Source organism: Dysidea avara, chromosome 9 (genome assembly GCF_963678975.1).
Source record: "Dysidea avara chromosome 9, odDysAvar1.4, whole genome shotgun sequence".
In the NCBI taxonomy this organism is placed as follows: domain Eukaryota; kingdom Metazoa; phylum Porifera; class Demospongiae; order Dictyoceratida; family Dysideidae; genus Dysidea; species Dysidea avara.
The window spans coordinates 5,278,895-5,302,951 of NC_089280.1; the positions used below are offsets into that span (position 1 = coordinate 5,278,895).

Here is a 24,057-nt window from a genome sequence, read left to right on the forward strand (position 1 = left end):
ATTTCTTTGCCACCACTTTTGATTTCATATCATTTTTCATTTCAGTAGGCTTTTTTGGAGTGCACTCTATTTCACAGCTTGTCTAGTGCATTCAATCCATTATCCTTGATGCTCTCTGTATGCAGTATAGAGACACATAATTAATTTTTAATTATATGGTTTATTGAGTTGTTTATTTGGAGAGACCTATCTCTTTTGTTTAAACCTTACAAAGCTGCTATACCTCTTCACTTCCATGACTTCATTAATGAGACCATTGTAGTGTGCATGACCAAGGCCCCAAACAAACATGGCTAAAGTGTACTTTCATGATCTCAAGAATTAGACCATCTTGTATTACAGTGGATCCTCACTAATCCGAACAGCTCTGTTCTCAAATTGACAAAACTTTGTTCAGATTAGTGAATTTGTTTGGATTAGTGAACCCATTGATTATAATACAGAACCTAGTTCAATTACTCTAATAGAACATACACTTGTTGCAAAATACTCTAATAGAACAGTCATTTGCACTGTTCGGATTATCGAGCGTTCGGATTACTGGAGTTCGGATTAGTGAGGATCCACTGTACAATAGTCTTGGTCCAAATGGTTAGCTGTGTTTTCTTAGATTAAGACCATTTTGGGTGAGAAAGATCAAAGTGATAGCAGTGGATTCCGATGTCCCAAAGTTACTATGAATGGCAAATGACTTCCAATCCATCTAAATCTGAATTCCTTTAGATAATCAGAAAGAAATAACCTGTAACAAGTGAATATAATTGACTATGATTGAAATTAATCACCGTTTACTTGGAGTATTTTGTCATGCTACAAACTAGTCTTTGTTCTGTTAGAGTGATCTATTTTAAATTTATAACCTGATCAGTGTTTAATTGGTTGGACACTTTAAATTTAAACAAATAATGTATGTAGAGCCGGTTCACTGTAGTAAATTCATGTTAAGCTAAATACCAAAATAACTTATCCATGCATGGATTTAATTTGTTAGTAATTGTTTAGGTACTGTGCAGAAATCTACAAAAGATTGTAACGCACAGATATTAATCATAATTACAAATCATTAGCCAAGTGCCATAAATTTACAGTGAAGGAAAGAGTTTATATTCTTGACACTGTTTGACATTTAGGGTCTGTACATCTGATATTTGTTAGTAAATGGTTACACAAAATCTTGAAATATAGCTCATTTGTAGCACAGCTTGACCTAGTCCTGCTTCAATTTATTTTTCGTGGGCCATCAAACCTTTTACCATTTATGAAGCTATATAAACTTTACAATCTGGTATAGACATTTCCCAAACTTGTTCAATATGTCTGCTCTTCGTTGTACATGTGTGGTCATAATTATAGTGGCTGAAATATTTTTTCTTAGATAAATGTGAAACTACCAAAATTATATCTGCTAGCAATCTGATGAGGGTGTTTTCCATTGCACCATTAGTGACTATCCCAACATTGATGTTGATGAGATAAGAAGCACCAATTGCTAGACCTTCAGTATAAAGTGGTGAAGTCTGCAGCAAGCTTGCATGTTCATGGTATAGCTATATCTTGCCACCTTGATATCCTGAATTGTAGCAGTAACAGCAATATGCATCTTCTGGTTATTATCAGCTACAAGATGATGTTTTTTTGTACATTATAGGATTTCATATGAGTAACTGTCAATCTCATGGCAATTTCAAGTGCATGAAGTTTAAGCTATATGACACAAGTATTTGAATATATCCGGTGTTAGTATTTGCTGTAAAAACAGGCTTCAATGTTTTTGATGGCATGTAACTTTTGTTAGGTTATGAACCTTCTTCTTATTGTAAAACCTTAGGGAACCTGCAAGATTTTACACCAAGTTTGCTGGCCTTTCATCATGTTTAGGAGAGGGCAACATGAACAGTTGTTGAGCCTAAAGCTGCATGGGTCTTAATTTCACCAAATGTTAGGTCAAATCTGAGGTGACTCCCTAAAACATGATTAAATTACTATAGATTCAAAAATGTATACTATAATTACTAGTTTATTGCCATGTAGCTAACATAGATAGAGTTTTTGAGCAACTAGTGGCTAAATTAATAGTTATGCTTGTTTGTTAACTAGTAACATGTTCGCATAACTAGGATCTATTGTGGCAAAATTTTGCCAAAATCATGGCACAGCAAATTAAAGCACCACATCTGGTACAGTGATTCCTTAGGATGTATAAAGTGATTTCAGAAGGGCTGCCACCATGAACTCACCCTGCACCCCTATGTCTCTGTACTGATGTAGTTTATTTTGATTTCTCAAAAGCATTTGTCAGCATCCCACATATCAGACTTTTATTGAAACTTCAAGCATATGGAATTAACGGTCAACTTTTAAGTTTACTCGAAAGTTTTCTTACAGGTCAACATCAATGTTTTAAAATTAATGGTGTCTTGTCATCTTGGGTACAGGTTTCCAGCGGTGTTCTGCAGGACTCCATACTTGGTCCGTTATTGTTTTCTCTACAATATGTTAATGAACTGTTGTCACTTGTCTCCAGTCAGTTACTGATGTTTGCAGATGATATTAAGCTCTATCATACTATCCGTTCTTCTGAAGACTGCCTCATGTTGTACTGCAAAATGACATAAATATCTTGCTTGACTGGTCAAAACATTGGTTATTATCTTTAAAATGCAAGGTCTTACATATTGGCAATCCTTGACAATTATACTATAGCAGAAATCCAGCTACAGCTATTGGATAACATTCGAGATTTTGGCATACAAAATGACTCAAAATTAAAATTTCATATTCACACAAACACAGTAGTTATAAAAGCCTACCATATTCTAGGTCTCATCTGTAAATCATTTGAGTGTAAAAACTCTGATATTATGTAAACACTAGCTTGTTCGCCCAATTGTTGAACAATGTCATATGGGGACCTTCTCACACTTGAGAATCAAAAACTTGAAAGAATATACAGCGTAAAGCAACCAGAATGATTCCATCCATCAGCCATTTATCATACCACGACAGATTAAGACATCTAAACCTACAATCTTTACAACACCATAGACGAAGGGGTGATTTGATCTACTTGTAACAAATTCTCAAAGGCAATTATGACATAGATAATCATTTAGTTACCCCATCCAACAAGAGGTCACACACACTAATTCATATACAGGATCTAATTTTTATAGTAACAGAGTAATCAATGACTGGAATTCATTACCCCAATCTATTGTTGATTCTCCCTTTGTCAATGATTTTAAAACACTGCTGGACAGACAATACAGTAATTGCTTATTTGATTTTGTATAATAGTTAGAATAGCTAAGTACATATTTGTCTATGGATGTACTGGCATAAGCCTTTATCCTTAAAATATAAATACGAAGGTAAAGGATTGGTGTATATAAAATGTGTGAAAATTTACTACACATAGCTTCAACCATTGGCGAGCTACAACACTAAATACTTAAAACCGGCATTTCTCGATACTTCTAAATAGGCGATAAGACCGATTTCTCAGACTGAGTCACAAATGTAATGAGTTTTAATTTTGCAGACTGTCAAAATTAGCTGTCCATACAAAAGGGTGCAGGGTGAGTTCATGGTGGCACTCCTTCTGAAATCACTTTATACATCCTAAGGAATCACTGTACCAAATTTTGTGCTTTAATCACCATGTCACAATTAAATCCATAAAGAACCAGACTAATAGCAGATGTGCATGTCTTACCAAGGGAAGAATGGAACATGCAATACCAGCATAGCTATATGAATTCCTCTTAACACCATGCAAAGTGGCCATTTCAGGTCAGTTTCAACTTCCATTCACAGCAGTGAGTACAGTACATAGTAGCATACTGCATGGTGCAAAAATTGCTAAACATTTTTTTAAGAATGGTTAGCTATCAACCATGTATGTGACTGTATAATACACACTGTAACTTAAGAGTATGAAGTTTATACTAATGGTACGCTACCTGCGATTACTTAGCATGATGTACTTCATCATCATACTAAGTGACCGCAGGTAGCATACCATTGGTATGAACTTCATACTTCTGAATTTACAGTGGTGAAGTTTGGACAGTTGTAACTAGGTACATTGGATGTATAACTATCACTGTGAAAGTAATAAAATTGTATAACTTATTTACTAAAGTATAACTAGCTACCCTATGTAACTCTCTGCAAACTGCAAGTGTCTCTAGATCTCTGCAAGGTCTACGGGCAAGACAAGAACTTGAAAAGGCTGAGCAGGCATACAATTGTGTTTTTAGTATTAGTAAAAACTTTGGGATAGATGTTATCATATACTATAGAGTATAATAATACCTGTAATTATGTATCTTTCAAACAAAGACCACACTCATTTTCAAGTCTAAAAATATCATGGAAATTTGCATTTCTACTGTATCATAGTACTGTATAGTAGGGATCCCCTCCCTCCCCCCCCCAAAAAACAAAATGCTGCTCAGTCATAAAACCATCATGAAAGCATCTTACACAACAAAAAGCATTTTTATGATGTTGCTAATGCCAGATAGAGCATAAAAATAAAGAAGAACAAAATAATGTTGAATTTTTAAAAATGCCCAAAAAAACTGCCACCTACCTGACCACTGTTGAAAAGTTTGATGCTAAACAACCCATCATATGATCACACCATATTGTGCCATAATAACAAACCCACCAGTGTTCCGATCACCTGCACCTTGTCTCTTTCCTTTTATCTTCAATCATGCTGGCTATCATCTTCATGCAACGAAACCATATCTGTATCAACATTTTCTGTATTTAGACACCACAAAATTATTGCACTGGTATAAGAGGTATCACACAAGCTTTTAACTGCATGTTAGGATTGACCATGCCCCTTTACTACAATCTAACAGCACCAATAGTGATCAAGTACCATGACATGCCCTTTCATGATCTAGCTGTACTTATTGTGATCAGTTATATTAACCATGCCTCTAACTGGTGAGGAAAGACCACAATCCTAGATAATATTATTGTAAGGGCCAGTCACCTGAGGCCCACTTGAGATACTCTATAACACCCTAATACAACAGCCACATTCAATATTCTAGTAGAACAGTCACATGTGTATATCATAGCTGCAAAAAACTAAACAAACAAATGCATTTAAAAATTGTATTTGTGAAATAGGGATCCAAGCTATGAAAAGAAAAGTATGAATTGCAAGATAGCCTGGAAAATCCCTACTTTGGCAATAATTGTTAGGACATGCCAATGTAGGGTTTTCCGAAGGGCTATGTTGTAATACCACAATCTTATTTCACTAGTTTTTACCATTTAGATCCTTAAAATTAAATACACAGTTTATTTTATGTTACATATACTTTTCATCCCATGACAAAATTGGTATAGACACTTTTGTCTGTGTCTTCTGTAGTAAGTGACTTCAGCAATAATTCTGTTTTGTAAGGAATTCTAATGTTAATAACCTCTTGCTCAAAATGTCTGTTACCAGTCACTATGATCACCAGAGAGATGTTATAACGCCATCATTACATCCAATGTACATCTTACCTCATAGGCGGCGGAAAGGGGGGGGGGCTAGGGGGCTAAAGCCCCCCTTCGGTCTGCTGAGGGGGGGCTTAGCCCCCCCTCAGAATGATATCACACCGAAATTATCTTTCTTGAAGACCGTGATAAAGATCGAGATACTCTAATAGAGCAGTCACTCTAATAAAGTAGTCAGTGTGTAGCGAGCTATGTAAGGATTTTTATGTAGTTTATCAGCTAGAAATGGTAGCTGGTGAGGTGGAAAACTCTTGTAAGTTGGTTGTGACCTTTTTTTTTTCTTTCTTTTTTTGGTCTCACCTTACCAAACTATACACATAAGTCTGGGTCAGCCCAGCGGAGCCCCCCCCTCATATCAACTACTTCCTCCGCCGCTGTCTTACCTATACAGACATCTTCATTGAGGATGCTATGTCATAGAGGGTATCTCGTAATAGCTTGAGATATTTATTATACACACTGTATTTCATGTATTTCACATCACCAGCAAGAGACAAACTCAATTACCCTATGGTTGGGTACAAATACTTGCTACTATAAAACACTTCAATTCTTTTTATGTATACATGGTAGCTATCCTTTTCTGTTTATTGAACTGTCTGGCTTTGTCAATGTGAGTAACCCGACACTATTACAACCATGGCTGACTTTGTTCTGGCCTAGAAGATAGATGAACAGAGTTCAGTATCATTGTACTAGAGTGCATGGCCTCACTGTTTAAAAGATAAACTGTAAGGAAAATTAGAAGTTATACATTTGAGTAGGGATCATAGAAATAAAAACATTGAAACAACGGAGGTCATCTAAACCTGCAGCTATACTAGTGGACATTAATTTTATGTAATTCCTACTTTAGTCACATACAGTCTGTCAATATAGTACAGTTATATATGATTGAAATAGGGATTAGATGTAGCTGAAGGTACATAGATGACCTCCCTTGTTTTTATGTTCATGCAGTGACTGTTCAATAATATATAGTAGTTGTGTCTAGCGAGGTGTATAGCTACGTAGCTAGCTAGCTACTGCTCAACCAAGTTCTTGTACTCTAAGAATAAAGGCAACAATACCATCATCCAGGACTGGGCAGAGTTTGCCTCTCTTCCCATTGTTTAAGTGTTTTCTATTATTATCTTTGTGGATGTATAGCTTGTAAATATATCATGTAACATTATTGCCTGCCCAGTAATAATAATAAAAAAGAATAAAGGTCAGTCCAGTGAAATAATTGTAGGGATTCACGTACAATTTCTGGCGATGAAAGCTATAGTTTACGGAGAATTTTAATTTACAGACAAATACGGAAGTTACAGGTGTCGTGACCATGTTACTTTCGTCATTGCCATATACGGTAATTTAAATGTGAGCCAGTGTCGCTTTACATCGTTTTGTAGCGGACGCCTTCAAGTTGAATCAAATTGCGGCACTTCTTCGCACTTATGGGTTCCTGTTAATAATGTTAAACGAAGATCAGTCCAAGAAGGAATCGTCCAGTCAGTCGACTAGTGAACGAGAAGTGTTTACACGTTACTATGCTAAGTTGTGTGAACTGTTACCAGTGACAGTTGAAGAGTTGTTACCTCATCTCGTGACCAGTAATGTCATTAGTTTTGAAGAAGAAGAAGAAATATTATCACAACACCCGACGACGTCGTCGAAAGCTCGTGCTATTTTAATACCCATTCGTAGGGCATTGTTCGAGGGAATTCCTCGTCCATTTCATGAGTTCCTAACCATTATGCAGTCATCACGGCACACAGAGTGTGCTGAATTAGCTAGACAGATTTGTTCTGAACTGAACATAACAACCAGTGACCAAGGTAAAACATGATAACGCTTGAGTGCATGACGATACTTGTATATGTTCAAATGTCGGGTCAAATGTAGTCTGGCCGCCCTTTGCATAAAGGAAGGGTCTGGTCACTAGCATTCAAACTTTGTAGCTTGTTACAGAAAACAGGTAGCACCTCAGGTAACACACATTGTTGGTAATTTTTGTGATGTTTGTTTTGAAGTTTCCATAACTGTATACTACAGTGTAGTACCGGCTATAGAATTTGTAGCGTGTGGAAGAGTTTTTCGTGAAGATTTGATAAAAATAATTGAGGCTGCAAAGATGCAATGTAAAGGCTGCTTATAGTCACCAATGGGATGCTCTTTAAAAAAGCAAAAGATGGTGGTAGTAAAGGTCCTTGTAATTGGAATTTATATGTGCTTGTAATGCTACCTAATCAATTTGTTACAGTGTTAGCAGGGGTTTGTTAATCTGTTTAGAAACTAGTTATTTATTTGTGTGGCTGTTGGATGTATGAATCTTGCTGCCATTCTTGTGACATCATTATAGTTACATTCCATTGTTACAATTCTGTAATGCTAGAGTGACCAGACCAGCTCCAGTAAAGAGCTTTGCTGCTCTAGTAAAGCTTTGATCTATTAGGCCACTGCAGTTGGTCACCATTATCTAGTCCTGTTCACTGTGAAAGGGGAATGTGGGCAGACAGATTTCATCATTATGTCATTATTATTATATTGTTTATTAATACTATGCTACATGACTAAAACACAAACATGAAACAAACTGAAAGGCTATTTGTAAAGCAAATTTTAAGGGAGTTTGTAAAATGTGGGATAAACAATAACAGAAAGGAAAAATAAAAATTTTAAATAATAGTTTAGACTACAACTCGTTATTGTACCTTGAGTTGACAGCTGCTTGTAAATGGGAAATGTATGGCTAATTACTAGAAACAAGCCCTCTACACCTCCCTACATGGTGGGACCTCAGCGAACGCCCATGCGTTGCCAATGTTACAGGCGCGTGCTATGTATCGAAGTACTGGACTCAGCGACTGGACTACAACTCATTGTTGCTGTTGTTGTGCCTCGACAGCTGCTTGTAAGCAAGTAATGTAGTGTTGATCAGTACAAACAAGCCCATTACACCTCCCTCTAATTCAGTACGGCTGTTACTAGCCATTTAAACGCCCATGCGTTGCCAATGTTACAGGCGCGTAATTATCGTGTTTCGTATCGCCTCAGAGCGTGGTCTCTATTGGACATGACCATGGCTCTACGAGATTTAGAGACCACGTTTTCAGCCAATCAAATTTCAGTATCAAACTTGTTGTAGTCTAAGTTTGATTAGGGAAGTAGGAAAACAAGGGAGGTCACTTATGCACTGGTGGACATTTAATCCCTACTTTAGTCTATCCATGACTGAATTAAGGATTAAATGTCCACTAGTGTATCGTTGACCTCCCTTTTTTCCCTACTTTTTTCTATGATCCCAAATTGAACTTAAAATTCTTATACTTGTTTGTTTACTTTTTTGTAACATTATGATTGGTGAACCTGTGCGTACCGCATCAAAAGAAAGGATTGTGCCAGAGGTAATGTTTTCAACAGAACGTATGCCCCAATATCAATTACTGACTTGAAAGTGAAGTGGCCATTATGCTTAGCTTTTAGCTTTGTTCAGAGTATTACAAACGAAGAACAGTAGGAGAAGCGCCTCTGCGATCAATCCAGTCACCATGGAAAATATGTTTTGCAAACATAGGGAAGCCATCGAGTTACCACGAATCGACACCTTGGGTTGTCAGCAAAAGGAAATAGACACAAAGGAGGACGAAGGTAAGTGCAAGATGTGTGCATTGTATGTACTGCAGTATGCCGAAAGGCATCTGTTGACTGAGACTAGTGAAAAACTTAAAGAAGGCTGGCTGTGGGCGCACACCTGGTTTACTTAGGTTTTTTTTCTTCTGAAAAACGTGTGTGTGTGTGTTTGTACATTGTTGTCTTTCCGCATCCACATGAGTAAAACTTTGTAAGCTAAAAGCAGTCTGTATGTGAGAAATGAAAGCCTATATTTTAAGCTCTAGGCAATTAAAACTTCAGTTTATAATATGGGTGAAACGATTTTGCTGACTTCAGACGTTATGAAATGCCTTTCACAATGGGTAAAACAACCCCAAAATAGCATAACTAGTCTTGTAGGCTACCAAGAATATGTAGAGTTGGGTTTTTAAGCACATGTGTCTATTAAGCGCATGTTACATACACATTTCTTGTTATTAACCATTGCTGATAAGTGCACGTGCCCCAATGCGAGGCTCAACAGGAAACAAAGCTACGCATGGGAAGAAAAGCTGGAAGTACTATAAAATTAATGTCTCCTTGAGGTCTTCTGTCACTGTGTGTACAGCAAATCAGCCCCTTCTGGATTGCAGTATTCTTGTTTGTCACGAAGAATTTCACCCAGAAATGGAGTCAAATATCCTTATACACTGGCGTGGTGTCCGCGAGCTACTCTATTGCAACATAGTGATTCCGTCAGCGTAATCACTGATTAGGTGTAGGCACCTAACAGATTTTGTTACAGTAGTTTTACAACAGTTTTCTCTAAAAATTATAAGCACATGCACTTAATAACCCGGTTCTATAGCAAGGTAATCCTTGATATCTGCATTGCACTTCCAGATGGCTAACAGAGCTTATAGCCATTTTGAGCTACACTTTAATTGTTTGAAGGCATCAAACAGTTACAGTGGAACGTTATCCAAACCCTTTGGGACAAGGGGTGGTCCATTAGTATGAAAGGTATGTATCTCTGAAACTGTGTATAAATAGCACTAGTATATTAAAAATTATAAATTAAAAAATGAAGCAGGGATCCAAGCGGTAAAAAGTAGTGAAACAAGAGATGAACGATAGTAGCTATTACAGCATAGCTCGGTAGGAAACTCCTACTTTGGCATTGTACGCAAAATAATTGCTATACCACCAAAGTAGGAATTTCCCACCAAGCTATGCTGTAATAGCTACTATCGTTCATCTCTTGTTTCACTACTTTTTACCGCTTGGATCCCTACTTCATTTTTAAATTTATAATTTTTAATATACTAGTTTTTAAATTTTTGTTAAAGCATACAGCTAGCTATAAACATGTGGCTGTTCTGTTAGGGTGACTGCTGTATTAGAGTATCTCAAGTCAGTCTGCAAAGATGTGCGCTTGCCCAAATGGGGCGTGGTCATCATGATTTTGATTGAGTATTAGAGTCAGCCTTCCAACTTGAAGGTGTGTGGTCACTGACTAGCTATTCAGTGGCGGATCTAGGATTTTTAAAAGGGGGTTTTTGAAAGTTGCAATTGTATAGCTGAATAAGGCATCTGGTGACATTTCTCCAGAAAATTTTTAGATTTTAGAATCTCTGAGATCGGATCTTAGGCTATTTTTAGTTACCAATTACAATAAATCCAATGCTTTAAACTGTAAATACTATAGCTAACTATAGGGCAAATATGGTGACTACAAGCTGTAGCTTTGATTGCTCTATTAGAGTATAGTTACTTGACTGCTCTATTAGAGTATCTCAATCGTTTTTAATGAAGTGGGAGATGAAAAGTGAAGTGTTGCTGAGGATTTAATAGCTATAAATGGTGTTAGTTAGGTGCAACTGCATGCATGCTACTGAAACACAATGGTATATAGTTGTTTGTTATGACAAATTGTCAGTGCAACAATGTTTATGTATTTAGACTGCCACTGAGCTAAATTTAAAAGGGGGTTTCTGTCGAAACCCCAGAAACCTATCTGGATCCGCCACTGCTATTCCATCACCTAGCGTAAAAGGGGTGTGTCATTGTGGTTTCAATGGATAGATCGATAATGTGTAGAATAAAGAATGGCCGTGATTATTAATATTTGATCTTGTGACCTATCGTGAAGATACAGGTAGCTATGTAGTACCAGTACCTCCACATGGTAGCATAGCATAGTCTAAGCGTTTTAAATATTCTTGTGGCATCTATTATGCTGCTTAAAGAAAGCATTGATATGGAAAATTAACATCTTGATATGGTTTCGTTGTATGAAGAAGAAGACAAACAGCCTCATTGAAGATGAAAGAAGAGACAAGGCGCAGAGGACCTACACTCATCGGAACCCCAAAAGGCACATCCCACTGGTGAGTTTGTTATTGTGGGTGGTGTAAAATGGTGGCTGTGTGCTGCTTTGTTTGGCCTCTAGCCTTGCAACTGTGGTCAGTGAGTGAGGCAGTGAGGCTAAAATTCGATTTTTTAAAAATTTTGTCCGGCCACCTGTAAGTGTTTTGTTACATTTGATGCTGTTTTATGTATTATATGGACTAGTACTATTCCGTAAAGGTGATTTTGGTCGCGTAAAATGTCTCTAGGGTAATTTTTAAAGGCGGAATTTTGGGCGGCACGCAAAAGTTTCACTGCAATCCCTACTTAAACGGAAAGAAAAAAATTGAAATTATCTGTATTTTCAATTACCCTAATAGAACAATTGCTACTCTAATAGAGCAGTCATTTCTGTGGTTCGGTTAACTGAGAATCCAGATAAGTGGGGTCCGGATAACTGAGGTTCCACTGTAGTTAGTTTGTAGGTAGTTTGTTCGGTTAGTCAGTTGATCAATCTGTTGATCAGTTAAATTCAGTTGATCGGTCAGTCTGTGGATTGGCTAGTTGGTTAATCGAAAATTCCACTAGACAATGTTTTAAAATTATTGGAAGTATTTCCAGGTTGCACTGAAAACACTTTGGGATTTACTTATACCTAAGCAATACTGTTAAGGCACTGTGAAGGTATTGTGGAGTTGCATGGTTTCTGATCAATCTTTTTATTAAATTTAAAATGATCGCGTATGCTATATGTGTTGTACTGTATATGTGTAGGTATTGATACTCAACACAAAACCAATCAACCACAATTGAGTCATCACATGAGTACATATCGTAAGTTCCTGCAGAGCAAGTACAAATCACTAGAGTTGGTCTCCATTGATGAACAATTAGACTGCTCATCATCGAAGTATGTTAGTTTGACTCTTGTGAAGATTGATAAACAAGGAAGAACTACATCAACACCAAACAGAAAAGGTGACATTATTACTTTATCTGAAGCACTTGATGTAGAGGGAGAGATTAAAAAGGTGATTTTGATCAAAGGAGACCCTGGGATGGGTAAAAGTACCCTTGCCATAAACATTTGCAAATGCTGGGCAGAAGGTAGTTTATTGCAAACTTATAATGCAGTGATTCTGTTGACTTTAAGAGACCCAGAGATACAAGCAGCGAAGACAATTAGTGACCTCTTATTAACTGCGGGAAAATTAAGAGAAAATGTATTTGAAGAACTTATAGATCACTCAGGAGAAGGAATTTGTTTTCTTCTTGAAGGATATGATGAATTACCTGAAAAGTTACGTAAGTCTTCATTGTTTACGAAATTAAAAGAAACCCTGCCAAATTGTACCCTAGTATATACATCTCGTCCTGGAGCTTGTGCCAAGTTAGAAAGTGTTGCTTGCCGAACTATTAAAATAGAAGGATTCAAACAAAAATCAATTGATGAATACATTTCAAACACATCTGATACTGTTGAAAATGGAGAGAAATTAGCATCACAACTACAATCACAATTATTTCAGAATCAGATAGTAAGGGGAATATTACACATTCCCATCAATGTTGCAATTGTGTGTCTCATTTTCTTTCACTTCTCAACATTACCAGAGACACTCACAGAATTGTACACTTTATTGTGTTTACGTTTGATCCTGAGATATATCACCACAAGAACAACTAATGTAGCTGAAGTGGAGGAACTTCGTTCATTAGATAATCTTCCAGAGGATATTGCCAAACAGTTTTCTGAATTGTGTTTCATTGCATATAAAGGTGTGGAGAGTAACAAGATAATATTTTCATCCCATGAATTACGTAGTTTCAGTGGTGTTCAAGAGAAAGTGAGTGATCTTGGACTATTAGTGACTACCCCTAGTATCTCAGTGTATGGCACAGACAAATCATATAATTTTCTTCATAAAACACTACAAGAGTTTTGTACAGCATGGTACATCTCCAAATTGTCCCAACAAGATCAACTGAAATGTATAAACACTTACTGGTATGATGATAACTATATAATGGTATGGAGATTTTACTCTGGCATTACTGGACTGAATAACAAGGAAGTACTAAATTTTATTCTACCTTATAAGCTGGTGAAGTCACGTCTCACTGAGAAGAAAATGCCAAGCTTAATGTATTGTGTGTATGAGGCACACAATAGTGAATCGTGTCAAATAGTGGGAGACCACTTTGATGGTAAATTTGTTCATGGTTATCACACATCGTATGTCATGGGATTTTTTCTAAGTCACTATAAAGGAACATTGAAACAAATATATACATCTCAAGAAACAAGGTTTTTTTCTGGTGATGGTATTCAATCATTAATAGAGTCATTACAGAGAAGGCAATCAAAATATAACCATGACAATCTTAATCTTCATATACATCTTTTCAGTGCATCACACCAGTCATTTTCTTTATTCATTCAGTTACTGTCATCACAGTATCCTATTAGAAAACTCAAGGTGGAATCTTTACATCCTGATATGCAAGCATTTTCTAAAGTGTTCACCAGTAGTAACACTCTTAGTGTATTAGACATCAGTGGAACTCATTTTAGTCCTGAGGTAGCTGCTTGTTTTGCTGATCTTAGAAACCTTTTAATTTGTGACCTTAGAATGGCATTGTGTTCATTAGGTCCTACAGGAGCAGATAAGATTGGTGAAATGCTGTGTCACAATAACTCCATTGTGTCTATTGATCTTGCTAATAATGATATTAAGGACAGTGGAGTGGAGAGATTAGTGTATCATTTGAACAAGAACAACAAACTACAACACCTTGATCTTGGGGGTAATTTTATCACTGCAGTTGGTGCTGATCACATAAGAAGGCTGATAGGAACTGATCATCCAACACTCACCAGTATTGAGTTGTCAAATAACTTTCTAGGTGATAGAGGGATTTTTGTAATCTTATCACCACTGAATGTAACAATGGAACACATTGGATTGAGGAGGGTAGACATGACATTGGTATCTTGTCTCTTCATTGGTGCTTTATTGGACATGGTAAAGTCCATCAGTTTTACCCTATTTGGTGACTGTGAACTGATTAGTAGCTGTTTAATCCATACTACTGAGTTGAAACATATGGTGCTTGATGTTACGAGTGATTTAACTAACCGCAAGCTATTAAGCAGTATCAGAGAATGCGATAGTATTCAAACATTGACACTTGACTATTCAGTGAATGTTAAGGAGTGGGTCGGAGATATTGTTAAACTGTTAGAGTCCAGTAAGGCACTTACACAATTGACCGTCAGAAATAGAGGACAACCACCTCAGGATTTACAACTAGTAGCTGGCTCATTGACAGTCAACAATTCAGTAAAGCAGTTTAAATATGTTGATTGGAATATGGACCAAGGAATTGCTCTGAATTTTTTGGAACAATTAAAGCAAACTTGTACTGTGGAGGAAGTGACATTATCAGTGTCAGCTAAGGCTTACAATGATTGTCAGTTCTTAGGAGAAGTGGAGAAATGTGTGCAGCAAATCAACCAAATTAGGAGCACAAAAGGAATGTCTAGTCTTCTAAAGGTGGAGATTTCTTACACCATCAGTAGTTATTACATGTAGATTTCTCACTGGTAAGTACACCATAAATTATATGATCCTTTGTGTTACATATCACATCTCCCATGCAGGAATGCTGCTCACAATGTGGTACATAGTGTTATGTTATTGGACTGTTCCCTTGAACTGACCAGCACAAGTAACACCCAAACTACATCAGGTGATCAACCCTCTCACTATTGGTCACTGCGTTATGTACCTGTTGTGACCAGGCTTGTCCCTTCAAGAGTGTAGTGGTCAGTGAGACCAGAACATTTCATGGACAATACTTTCAAGTGTTGACCACTGGAAATGGTATGTTACCTTAAAGTTAAAGTTTACTGGTAATTGTAATCTTACAAAGAAGCCACAAGGTTACCTCAAAAAAATGTTTGGTGCATCAGTAAGTTAAATTTATGTAATAACAATAATGACCATACTACAATGTGTGTTACAAAGTGTGGCTTTGTGTGTGTGTGTGTGTTACAAAGCGTGGTTTTGTCAATTTGGTGTTATTAGTGAACAAAAGTAAAGGAGACTTTAATCCATATACGTAGAGGAGTATAGTAAAGGAGCTTTGTTTAAGGATGAAGGTGCTACAAATAATCACATGAGTAGTCCATGCAAGTTTACGTGTGTGCATATGTGACCGGATCTGCGAAAACAGGACATAATCACATATTTTTCAAATTCCTGTTTATTAAATATTTATAATCTACTTAGCCAAGTGTACCCACTGGCAAAGTTTCAGCTTCATATGCCAATAACTTTTGGAGTTACAGCCCTACAAAATAGCACCAACAGAAAAATTGATTTGTACAGCAAGTATAGGGAAAATAAATTACAGGCGCTTACAAAAATGCTTGTAACTTACCAACGGTTTGAGGCACGGAGCTAAAAGTTTCACTATCGTGTTCGCCATGTACAGGGGGATCAATAACTGGGTAAGTTTTCCTTTACTCGCCCTTCTTCATTGCATACAAAGGCGAAATTCGTGAAGAAAAATTGATCACGTACGATCGCTGCAACATGATGTAAACAAGCACTCATAACTTACGTATCCTTGGGTCTACTGCAATGAAACAATGATTTTCCAACTCCTCTTGAGCGGACGAATAAGATGATATACAGGATTTTATTGTTAGTCCTTTCCTTCACCAAGAAAGAGACATTAAAAATATTTACGGAATTTTTTCAACAATACGCAAGTATTTCACCTAATGTATTCAATGCTTTATATTGTAAATTTAGGCTTGTACGATTATGTCCCTTTTTTGCAGATCCGGTCACATATATGTATGTTAGATACTTATGTATTTTTCCAAACATTTTAGTATTGACTAAAGTTTCTATAATAGATATACCATGGCCACAAGCACTTTGTCTTATTAAGCCTGAGGACAAAGGCGTGTTATCAGGAGATTCCCGAGTGGCAAGTAATAATAATATGCCACTCAGGTGTGCTCACCTATTAGATGAAAAGGCAAACCTGCATTCGCCTTAGTAGTTTTATACAAATGTATCGAACCATCGATCATGGGTTTAAAGTGTGTACTATATGATACTCGCAAAATGTTATTCATATGTCATTAAGCCTGTACACAATACTGTTCTACACAGGCAAATTGTGGTGTTGCTGATTTTAGCGGTAGAATAGTGACAATGCTGGGTATCACTTGGACCTATCCTAATAAATGCCTGGTCTCAAACAAATCCTGCATTTGTTTACGGGCTGGGTCAAAATTCCTGGGCAAGAAATAAGAGCCCAGGCTTTTATTCGAGAAATACAATTTGTTGTGCTACTTATAAAAACAATGCATCATGTAGGTAGCTGTAGCCTCAACAGTGTATAAATTAATGTTACATGTTATGCTATGAGTATATAATGGGGAGGGAGAGTATCGAACTACATATACACTATAGACTGTGAAAAATGAACCCGTAAAGTAACCTGCATACCTTCGTTTCTTCTTGTAAACCTGACCGCTGTTGATTGCTCAGATTTAACACCTTAAATGTTTTAACGGGTGATCCGTATGGAATTGCAATGGCTGAAATTCCATCTAGCCGTGTCACTTTAAACTGTCGAGGCGAGGCATGGGATGGCAACCATGATGAAATCTCTACCATGGTGAAATATCAAAATCTTGACCTCGCTTGAACCTTGATGTTTGTTTTCAGGTTAGCTGCTTGTATCTTTCTCTTTGTACAGCGAGTTCCGTTGCGTGATGTACCATACTTTTCTCCGAGCACACCGTTCTTTCACTCAGTAGTCGCATGTACAAAGTGCACCCACTGTGCTTATAATTAAGTCACCAATCAACTAATCACCGAGTCGTTTGAATGATGCTATGAGACTTTACGGGCTCATTTTTCTCAGTGTATAGCGTAGTTCAACACTCTCTCCCCATTATATACTCTTGGTTATGCTATTTTTGTTTTTGTGTTAATGCATACAGAATTATCAAATTAATTAGTGATTGCAATTTCATATTTTGTAATGATTAATGAACTATTTGTAATTCCCTATTCCATTATTAAGGAGCTATTCGAACAAGCCACATTAACCCTCAAACTCACAAAGAACTTTTGGAAAATGCATGTTTACACAATATGGACATGCATGGCAACACTATGTGTGGTAACTCAATTATTATAGCCTACAACCGCACGATGTTTAAACTCTGTCCACTGTGCTGGGCTACTTGGAGAAGGTTAAATGAATACTGTAACTACAGCAACTTGCTTGTTATGAAGTGATGCCTGGAGCAACAGTGACTTGCATATCCGTGTTTCAAAATTCTAGCCATTTGTTTTAATGTCGATTGTGAGTTTACTCATGTGAATCAGTGAAGAAAGGTGACAGAAGGAAAACCTTACCCAGTTATGGACTCCCTATTCATGGCGAACACAATGGTTCAAGTTGCAACTCTGTACTGCATTGCGTTGATAAGTTACAGCCATTTTTGTAAGCACCTGTAATTTATTTTTACCAATAGTTGCTGTATTAACACTAAGAGTGTTTATTGAGCAAATGCTCCATGAACAAACAACCCAGTTACCACAGAGATTCCATTATCCACATGTACGTTATCAAGAAACCATGATGCACTACCTTCAAATCAACACCTACACAGTAGTGGAAAAAGAAATGAGACACAAAGGCAAGTTCATGAGACATGATAGCAGCTGTGCATGCATGGTGGTCGAAAAGGCACATCTCAAGCTTAACTGAATGATGTTGAACAGTAAAAAAATCAATTTCTTAGCCTTATCCATAAGCTTTGTCTGCATGTATCAGCTATAGTTAAGCAAGAAAGTAATTAAGATTTCATGAACTTGTTGGAAGTATTTCAAGTCACTCTGTATAGACATGATTAGGCTTGATTTTGCCTCCTTCTTAACTAACCCATTCACCGCTACAGATGCTTTATGCAAGGCCATTAATCAGTAAAGTGAAATTACCAATTAGAGTGTTAAAACTTGTCTAGTCTATATTTATGTTCACACATAACACCAGATAAGATATGTGCATTGGTCGCTAGAAGACACTAATAATTGTGACTGGTTCTGTGAAAACCCAACATAATGGCGTATGCCTAAATTTTCAGTATAAGCCATTGTCAATGATTGCAATAGAGGATATGAGCATTTATTATTTGAATGAAAAATGATCAATATAATGAGATTAACGGTGTGCCCAAGAATTTTTGATGGTGAACAACTATCGTGAATCCCATACACAAGTACGGGTAGCAAATGCAGCTCAGACTATAGCTCACCATATGAACTAAGGATGGGCTACTCATTCCAGTTACTCTGTTATACACATAAAGGAATCTATCATTATGGAGAAACTCTTGTAACCGGTTTACTTTTTGCAATTCGCACTTTCTATGCATGCCTACAATACATTCGTTCACTGTCGTGATGTCACATTTTTTATTAGAATGTTTTCGGTTGTAGAGTTGTGCATATCCTCTATTGGTAAAATATTTGCATGATTGAAAAAGATTTGTAAAACTTTTAAACGCTTTGTGCTTTGTGAAGAAACCTGGATATCATCTTGTTCGCCTACTCAAGAGGAGTTTGAAATTCTTTGTTTCATTGCAGTGGACTAAAGGATACATGAGTTATGATGGATTGTTTACATCACATCGAAGCGATCATATGTGTTCAATCTTTCTTCACTGATTTCGTCTCTGTATGTATTTCTATGATCCCTAATCGAACTTAAAATTCCTACTTTTCCTGTTTGTTTACTTTTATGTCACATAATTATCTGGTAAACTTGCGCATACCACATCTGATACCAGACATCATAAGCAAATTTTGCATTTGAACACATGCCATGACTATCAGTAATTGTAGCAAAAATATGCCGTGTCCATTTCAACTTCACTTTCAATTCTGCCCATTACACAGTATTAGAAGTTTCCTTGAGTTTATGTGCATGCATGCATAGTTGTTCAAATGCCTGACCTCTAGTGAATTGTTTCAAATATATGTACATGAACTGGTGATCAGGTATTGGACTGGTTGACTGTTTTTTAGAGTATGTGACTGCTCTATTAGAGTATCTTGATATTTTTAACCATGTAAATATCTCCGTGGTTTATCTAAAAGATTCTTACGTTACACTATTATAGTCAATTTTTCTTGGAACTTATCCAGTTATTCTGGAATATTCCTTAATTCTTTCAACTACCAAAATTATTCTGGCACAATAGATGCATGCCTAACTGCCAAGCTAAATACTGGGTCTGAAATATTTTTTGGCAGAAAAACTTCATGACCCCTACTATACAGTACTACCATTCTGTATGACACAATTGTATGATACGTATTCATGTGTATATCTTGTAGGGACATGATATTCCCATCTGGTACTAGTCCAGTTGTTATGGAGGATGATCAGTGAGAGCCATCACCCCATCATGTCAGTGGTACAGGACAAGTGAGTACACCAAGTGATTGTGTAGTGAATACTGTATGGTGTGGAATATTTTGATGGGTGAATGTGTTGATGGAAGAGATAGTCCAGAACCTCATAGAATGGACACCTTGAAAAGTGGACACCTTGATTCTCAGACACACCTGTTACATGATGTGTGTATTATTAAAGGAAATTTTTAGTTCGAGTAGGGATCAAAGAAATGAAGAGTAGTGGAACAAGGGAGGTCACCTACATCTGCAGACATACTAGTGGACCTTTAATCCCTACTTTAGTCAGATTAAATGTCCACTAGTATGCATATTTTCAGGTGTAGGTGACCTCCCTTTTTTCACTACTATTTTTTTTTTTGCTTTGATCTGTAATCAAACTTAAAAATTCTTAATTTTTCTTCTACTTGTTTGTTTACATTTTCTTTTTTAACGACTGGTGAGCGTGTGCATACCACATTAGGAGAAGGAATTATTTGTTTTTGTCTGAACACGTGCCCCAACTGTCAATTACTGAAATAGCGAAGTGGGAATTATGCTTTGTTTTCAGCTATGTATGTTCAGCCAGTTACACAGCATTACAAACAAAGAACACTACGAGAAGAACCTCTGCAATCAATCCAGTCATAATGGAAACTCCTGTTCCAAACATAGGAAGCCATCACGCAGCGCTGGATAGCGCATATATTAGAATGACAAAGGTTTTGTCACCTGAATCATCTCACTGTTAACTGAAGTCCATTGATTTATATACCGAGCTTCATCAATTACTCTAATAGAGTGCCCAGTAATGACAAAATACCCTAATAGAACAGTCGCTTTTGTAATTCAGGTAGTCAAGATGTTCGCAAAGCAGAGGTTCAGATAAGCAAAGATTTATATACTAATTTTTAAAATAGTGATGTTAATACCCATCAATTCTTTGAGTTGTAGAATATGTTATTGTGTTTCATGTAGCTACTGTTGGTTTGTGTCTTTGTAGCCAAGGACCAGCAACATCACAAGACATCATCTTAAGACTCATCGTGTAACTTGTGCTGGTCACCTTAAGGGATCAGTCCAACAACATAACACTATACACCATATTGTGAACAGCATTCCTATGAGATGTATTTTATCATGATATTATTTGGTTTACGTGTTTGTTGTAGTAAGTGTATTGAAAAGGTTTGTCACTGTGTATGAACCTCATTAGAATGTGTGCATGTTTTGTGGAATGTGTACAGCTGGGTATGTGTGTCTAATATCCATTGGAAATGGAGACCAGAATGAGTATGCATACAAGATTTTAAAAATTATGGCAAGGCCTAAGCTAGCGCAATTAGAGGCATAACAGTAAGATGAAGTTACTCTAATAGAACAGTCACCATGTGTTCAAAATAGCCTAATAGAACGTTCACAAAATTAATGTGCTCGAGACTCTAATAGAGCTGTCAAGATACAAAAGCCCAATAATTTATTATTATGTGGACAATAGTAAGGCACAACTGCATAGGCATTATACAATATGGATTGCAATTACTGTAATATGCTTTTTTTTTTGGTGTAAAATGATTTTTGTATGCAAAATTTGTACGAAAATTTCTTGCATGAAAATTTATACTACTTTAATAGAGCAGTCATTTATGTAAACCATACGAAAATTTTTAAGGAATTTTTTGCACAGAAATAAAGCAAATTACAGTACTTTAACAGCCTCCCTTATCCAGTGATGGATCTAGCTATAGGATTTTGGAAAAGTTCCAGGGTTGCTGAAAATTATAGGTATAAAAATCCAAGGGTATGGGCCTGAGATGTAGAGGCGCTGAGGTTGGGTTTTAGGCTAATTAATTTATAATTAGTTAACAATCACAGTACACCCAATGCTTTTTAACTATGCTGTAGGGAGAAATTACTTGACTGCTCTATTAGAGTATCTCAATCACTTTTAATGCAAAAAAAGGCAGGTGAAAATTAGAGTGTTACTGAAAGTTTAATAGCTACAATGGATGCTAGTTCGATGCGCTTACATGCAGTACAGTGGTATATAGCATTTAGCTATGATGTATGTCTCAATATATACACCATTAATAAAGTCACAGTACCATGCATCTGAGGGATAGGTAACGACCTGAAATTTTGTAGATCATGATCACCTCTGAAATTATTTCTGAAAGATGAAACATTGTCTAAAATTTGTGCAGTTTGAAAGAGGCAGTTTGAAAGAGGCAGTTTGAAAGAGGAAGTTTGAAGATGTAACGAAAAATTTATGGAAGTTTACAAAGTCTAAAATTTACGGGTTTACTAATTTTAAAATTAATTTATTTGAACTGAAATTAGTATTGAAAGATGAATATTGGCAGTCGTATTTCTGAAAGATGAAATATGGGCAATCATCTTTGAAACTTTGTAGACGATTTTGGCTCATTACCTATGTACCCTCCACATGCACCAAACTAAATTCAAAATGAGCTTTTTGTTGAAACCTAAGAAACCACCTAGATCCACCACTGTTATCCGGACCTCTATTATCCAGGCACCTCCATTGTCTGGACAGCCCAAATTAGTCATGTGGCTTTTGAAGTTTGGTTTATGAAAGCACAAGGAGGATGCCTATTATTGCTTCCAGTAATAACTTTGCTAGGTGATACTGAATGGATTTTTACAGCCCAGGGGAGTGACCATGAATGTTCTGTAGTGACTTCCCTTTCTGCCCACTAAACTGCATATAGAACTAACTGATAGCAATAAGGCCATGAAAAGTTAGTTATCACTAGTTCCCTTGCTTCCTGGTTGTTTTTGCTGAATGAATAGCTTTATACACATAGACTTTATTTGCGACCAGACTTGCAAAAAGGAGTCTTCCACACATATCCAATTCTATGAACTTGGAAGACCACACCTTTGTGTTCAAGAAAAATACGAACTTGAAATTTTCTCCATTTACTAAGTTATATTGGCGCTCACTACTGACCAGGTTTCAAAGCAATACCTTTATCCAACAGTTATGAATTGTCAAAGTTTGCAAATTTTGATGTGTGTGGAAGACCCCTTTCTCAATTCCGGTCACATTTTCCCTATAATTCCATGTACTGCTATGTCAAATGTAGTGTAACCTCAGACTGCAGGTGTAAGTATAGTTAGGTGTTTGGCTGTGCCGGGTACTTTCCTATTAACAAAGTGATTACTTTGTCATGCCTGCAATTTACAACAGGATGCACTGACTGAAAATTTGTACAAGCACACACACATTAATACTGTTAGCTACAGAACACAGTATTATTATAGCTTAGAAATCTACTACACAAAGCAGGCATATAGCACATTAATGTATAATAGTATTTTGCTTGTTTATTATAATTATTAATATTATAATTGATTTCAAAATGTAGGAGAGCACGTACATTAGGGCCTAATGTAAATATAGCTATAGGTAGTGACATCAAATCCCTGTATGAATAATGAGAATTTTTCTCCCATAAATTGCATAAGAGTGACATAATAATATGGTTCTGCATTCTGTATACGGTATTTATATATATAGGATCATCATAGTGTTGAAAGTTGGTGCGCTTCTGGTGAGTTTTTCATGATCAAAGCAGAGAGGTGTTTGGTTAAGCTCCAACGTAATTTCTTTCTATAGAAAACCTACAGGAGAATACTATTCATTGCTCGCCACGTGGAGAACTGGTCCAGCTCATGAGTTGAATGGTTTTGCTCACTGTAAAAACAACTTAAGTGTCTATGATATTATTATTGGTGATGCTACACACCTCATAATACATTCTGCATACATCACTTGTTTTTGGTTAGTGCCATATGGCTACCAATGGTGCTCATGAACCACCTACTTGTTAGTTACTAGCTATTACGTATACAAAGGCAAAAGTGGTAATCTTATATCAAACTGCAGCATTTTTCATGCTTTACAATGTGCAATAGCTAAAAAATTATTTTCTTCTACTTTTAAAAATCATGTGACCTTGCTACTATAGGCATGTGCACTCTTTACTACTGTAATGTGAAGGCTATCATATAGTTGAACCTGTGAATAATATAATCACCTGAACTGTAGCTCTGGAACTTTTAGGCCTAGTACTCTCCC

General features: G+C 36.6%; 1 protein-coding gene across 2 annotated transcripts; it reads left to right on the plus strand.

The window, feature by feature from the left end:
• The first annotated feature begins 6,887 nt into the window (after positions 1-6,887).
• On the plus strand, positions 6,888-21,116 carry LOC136266889 (NACHT, LRR and PYD domains-containing protein 4B-like). 2 transcript variants are annotated; one of them, XM_066061917.1, is made up of 6 exons: positions 6,888-7,352; positions 12,232-15,064; positions 15,122-15,210; positions 15,263-15,344; positions 19,896-19,986; positions 20,956-21,116. In XM_066061917.1, the coding sequence occupies exons 1-2, from the start codon at positions 6,989-6,991 to the stop codon at positions 15,051-15,053; spliced, it is 3,186 nt and encodes a 1,061-aa protein (XP_065917989.1). In that variant the 5' UTR covers positions 6,888-6,988; the 3' UTR covers positions 15,054-15,064; positions 15,122-15,210; positions 15,263-15,344; positions 19,896-19,986; positions 20,956-21,116. The 2 variants fall into 2 exon arrangements, with proteins under 2 accessions (XP_065917989.1, XP_065917988.1); XM_066061916.1 differs by having other exon boundaries at positions 15,122-15,344.
• The last annotated feature ends 2,941 nt before the right edge of the window (positions 21,117-24,057 follow it).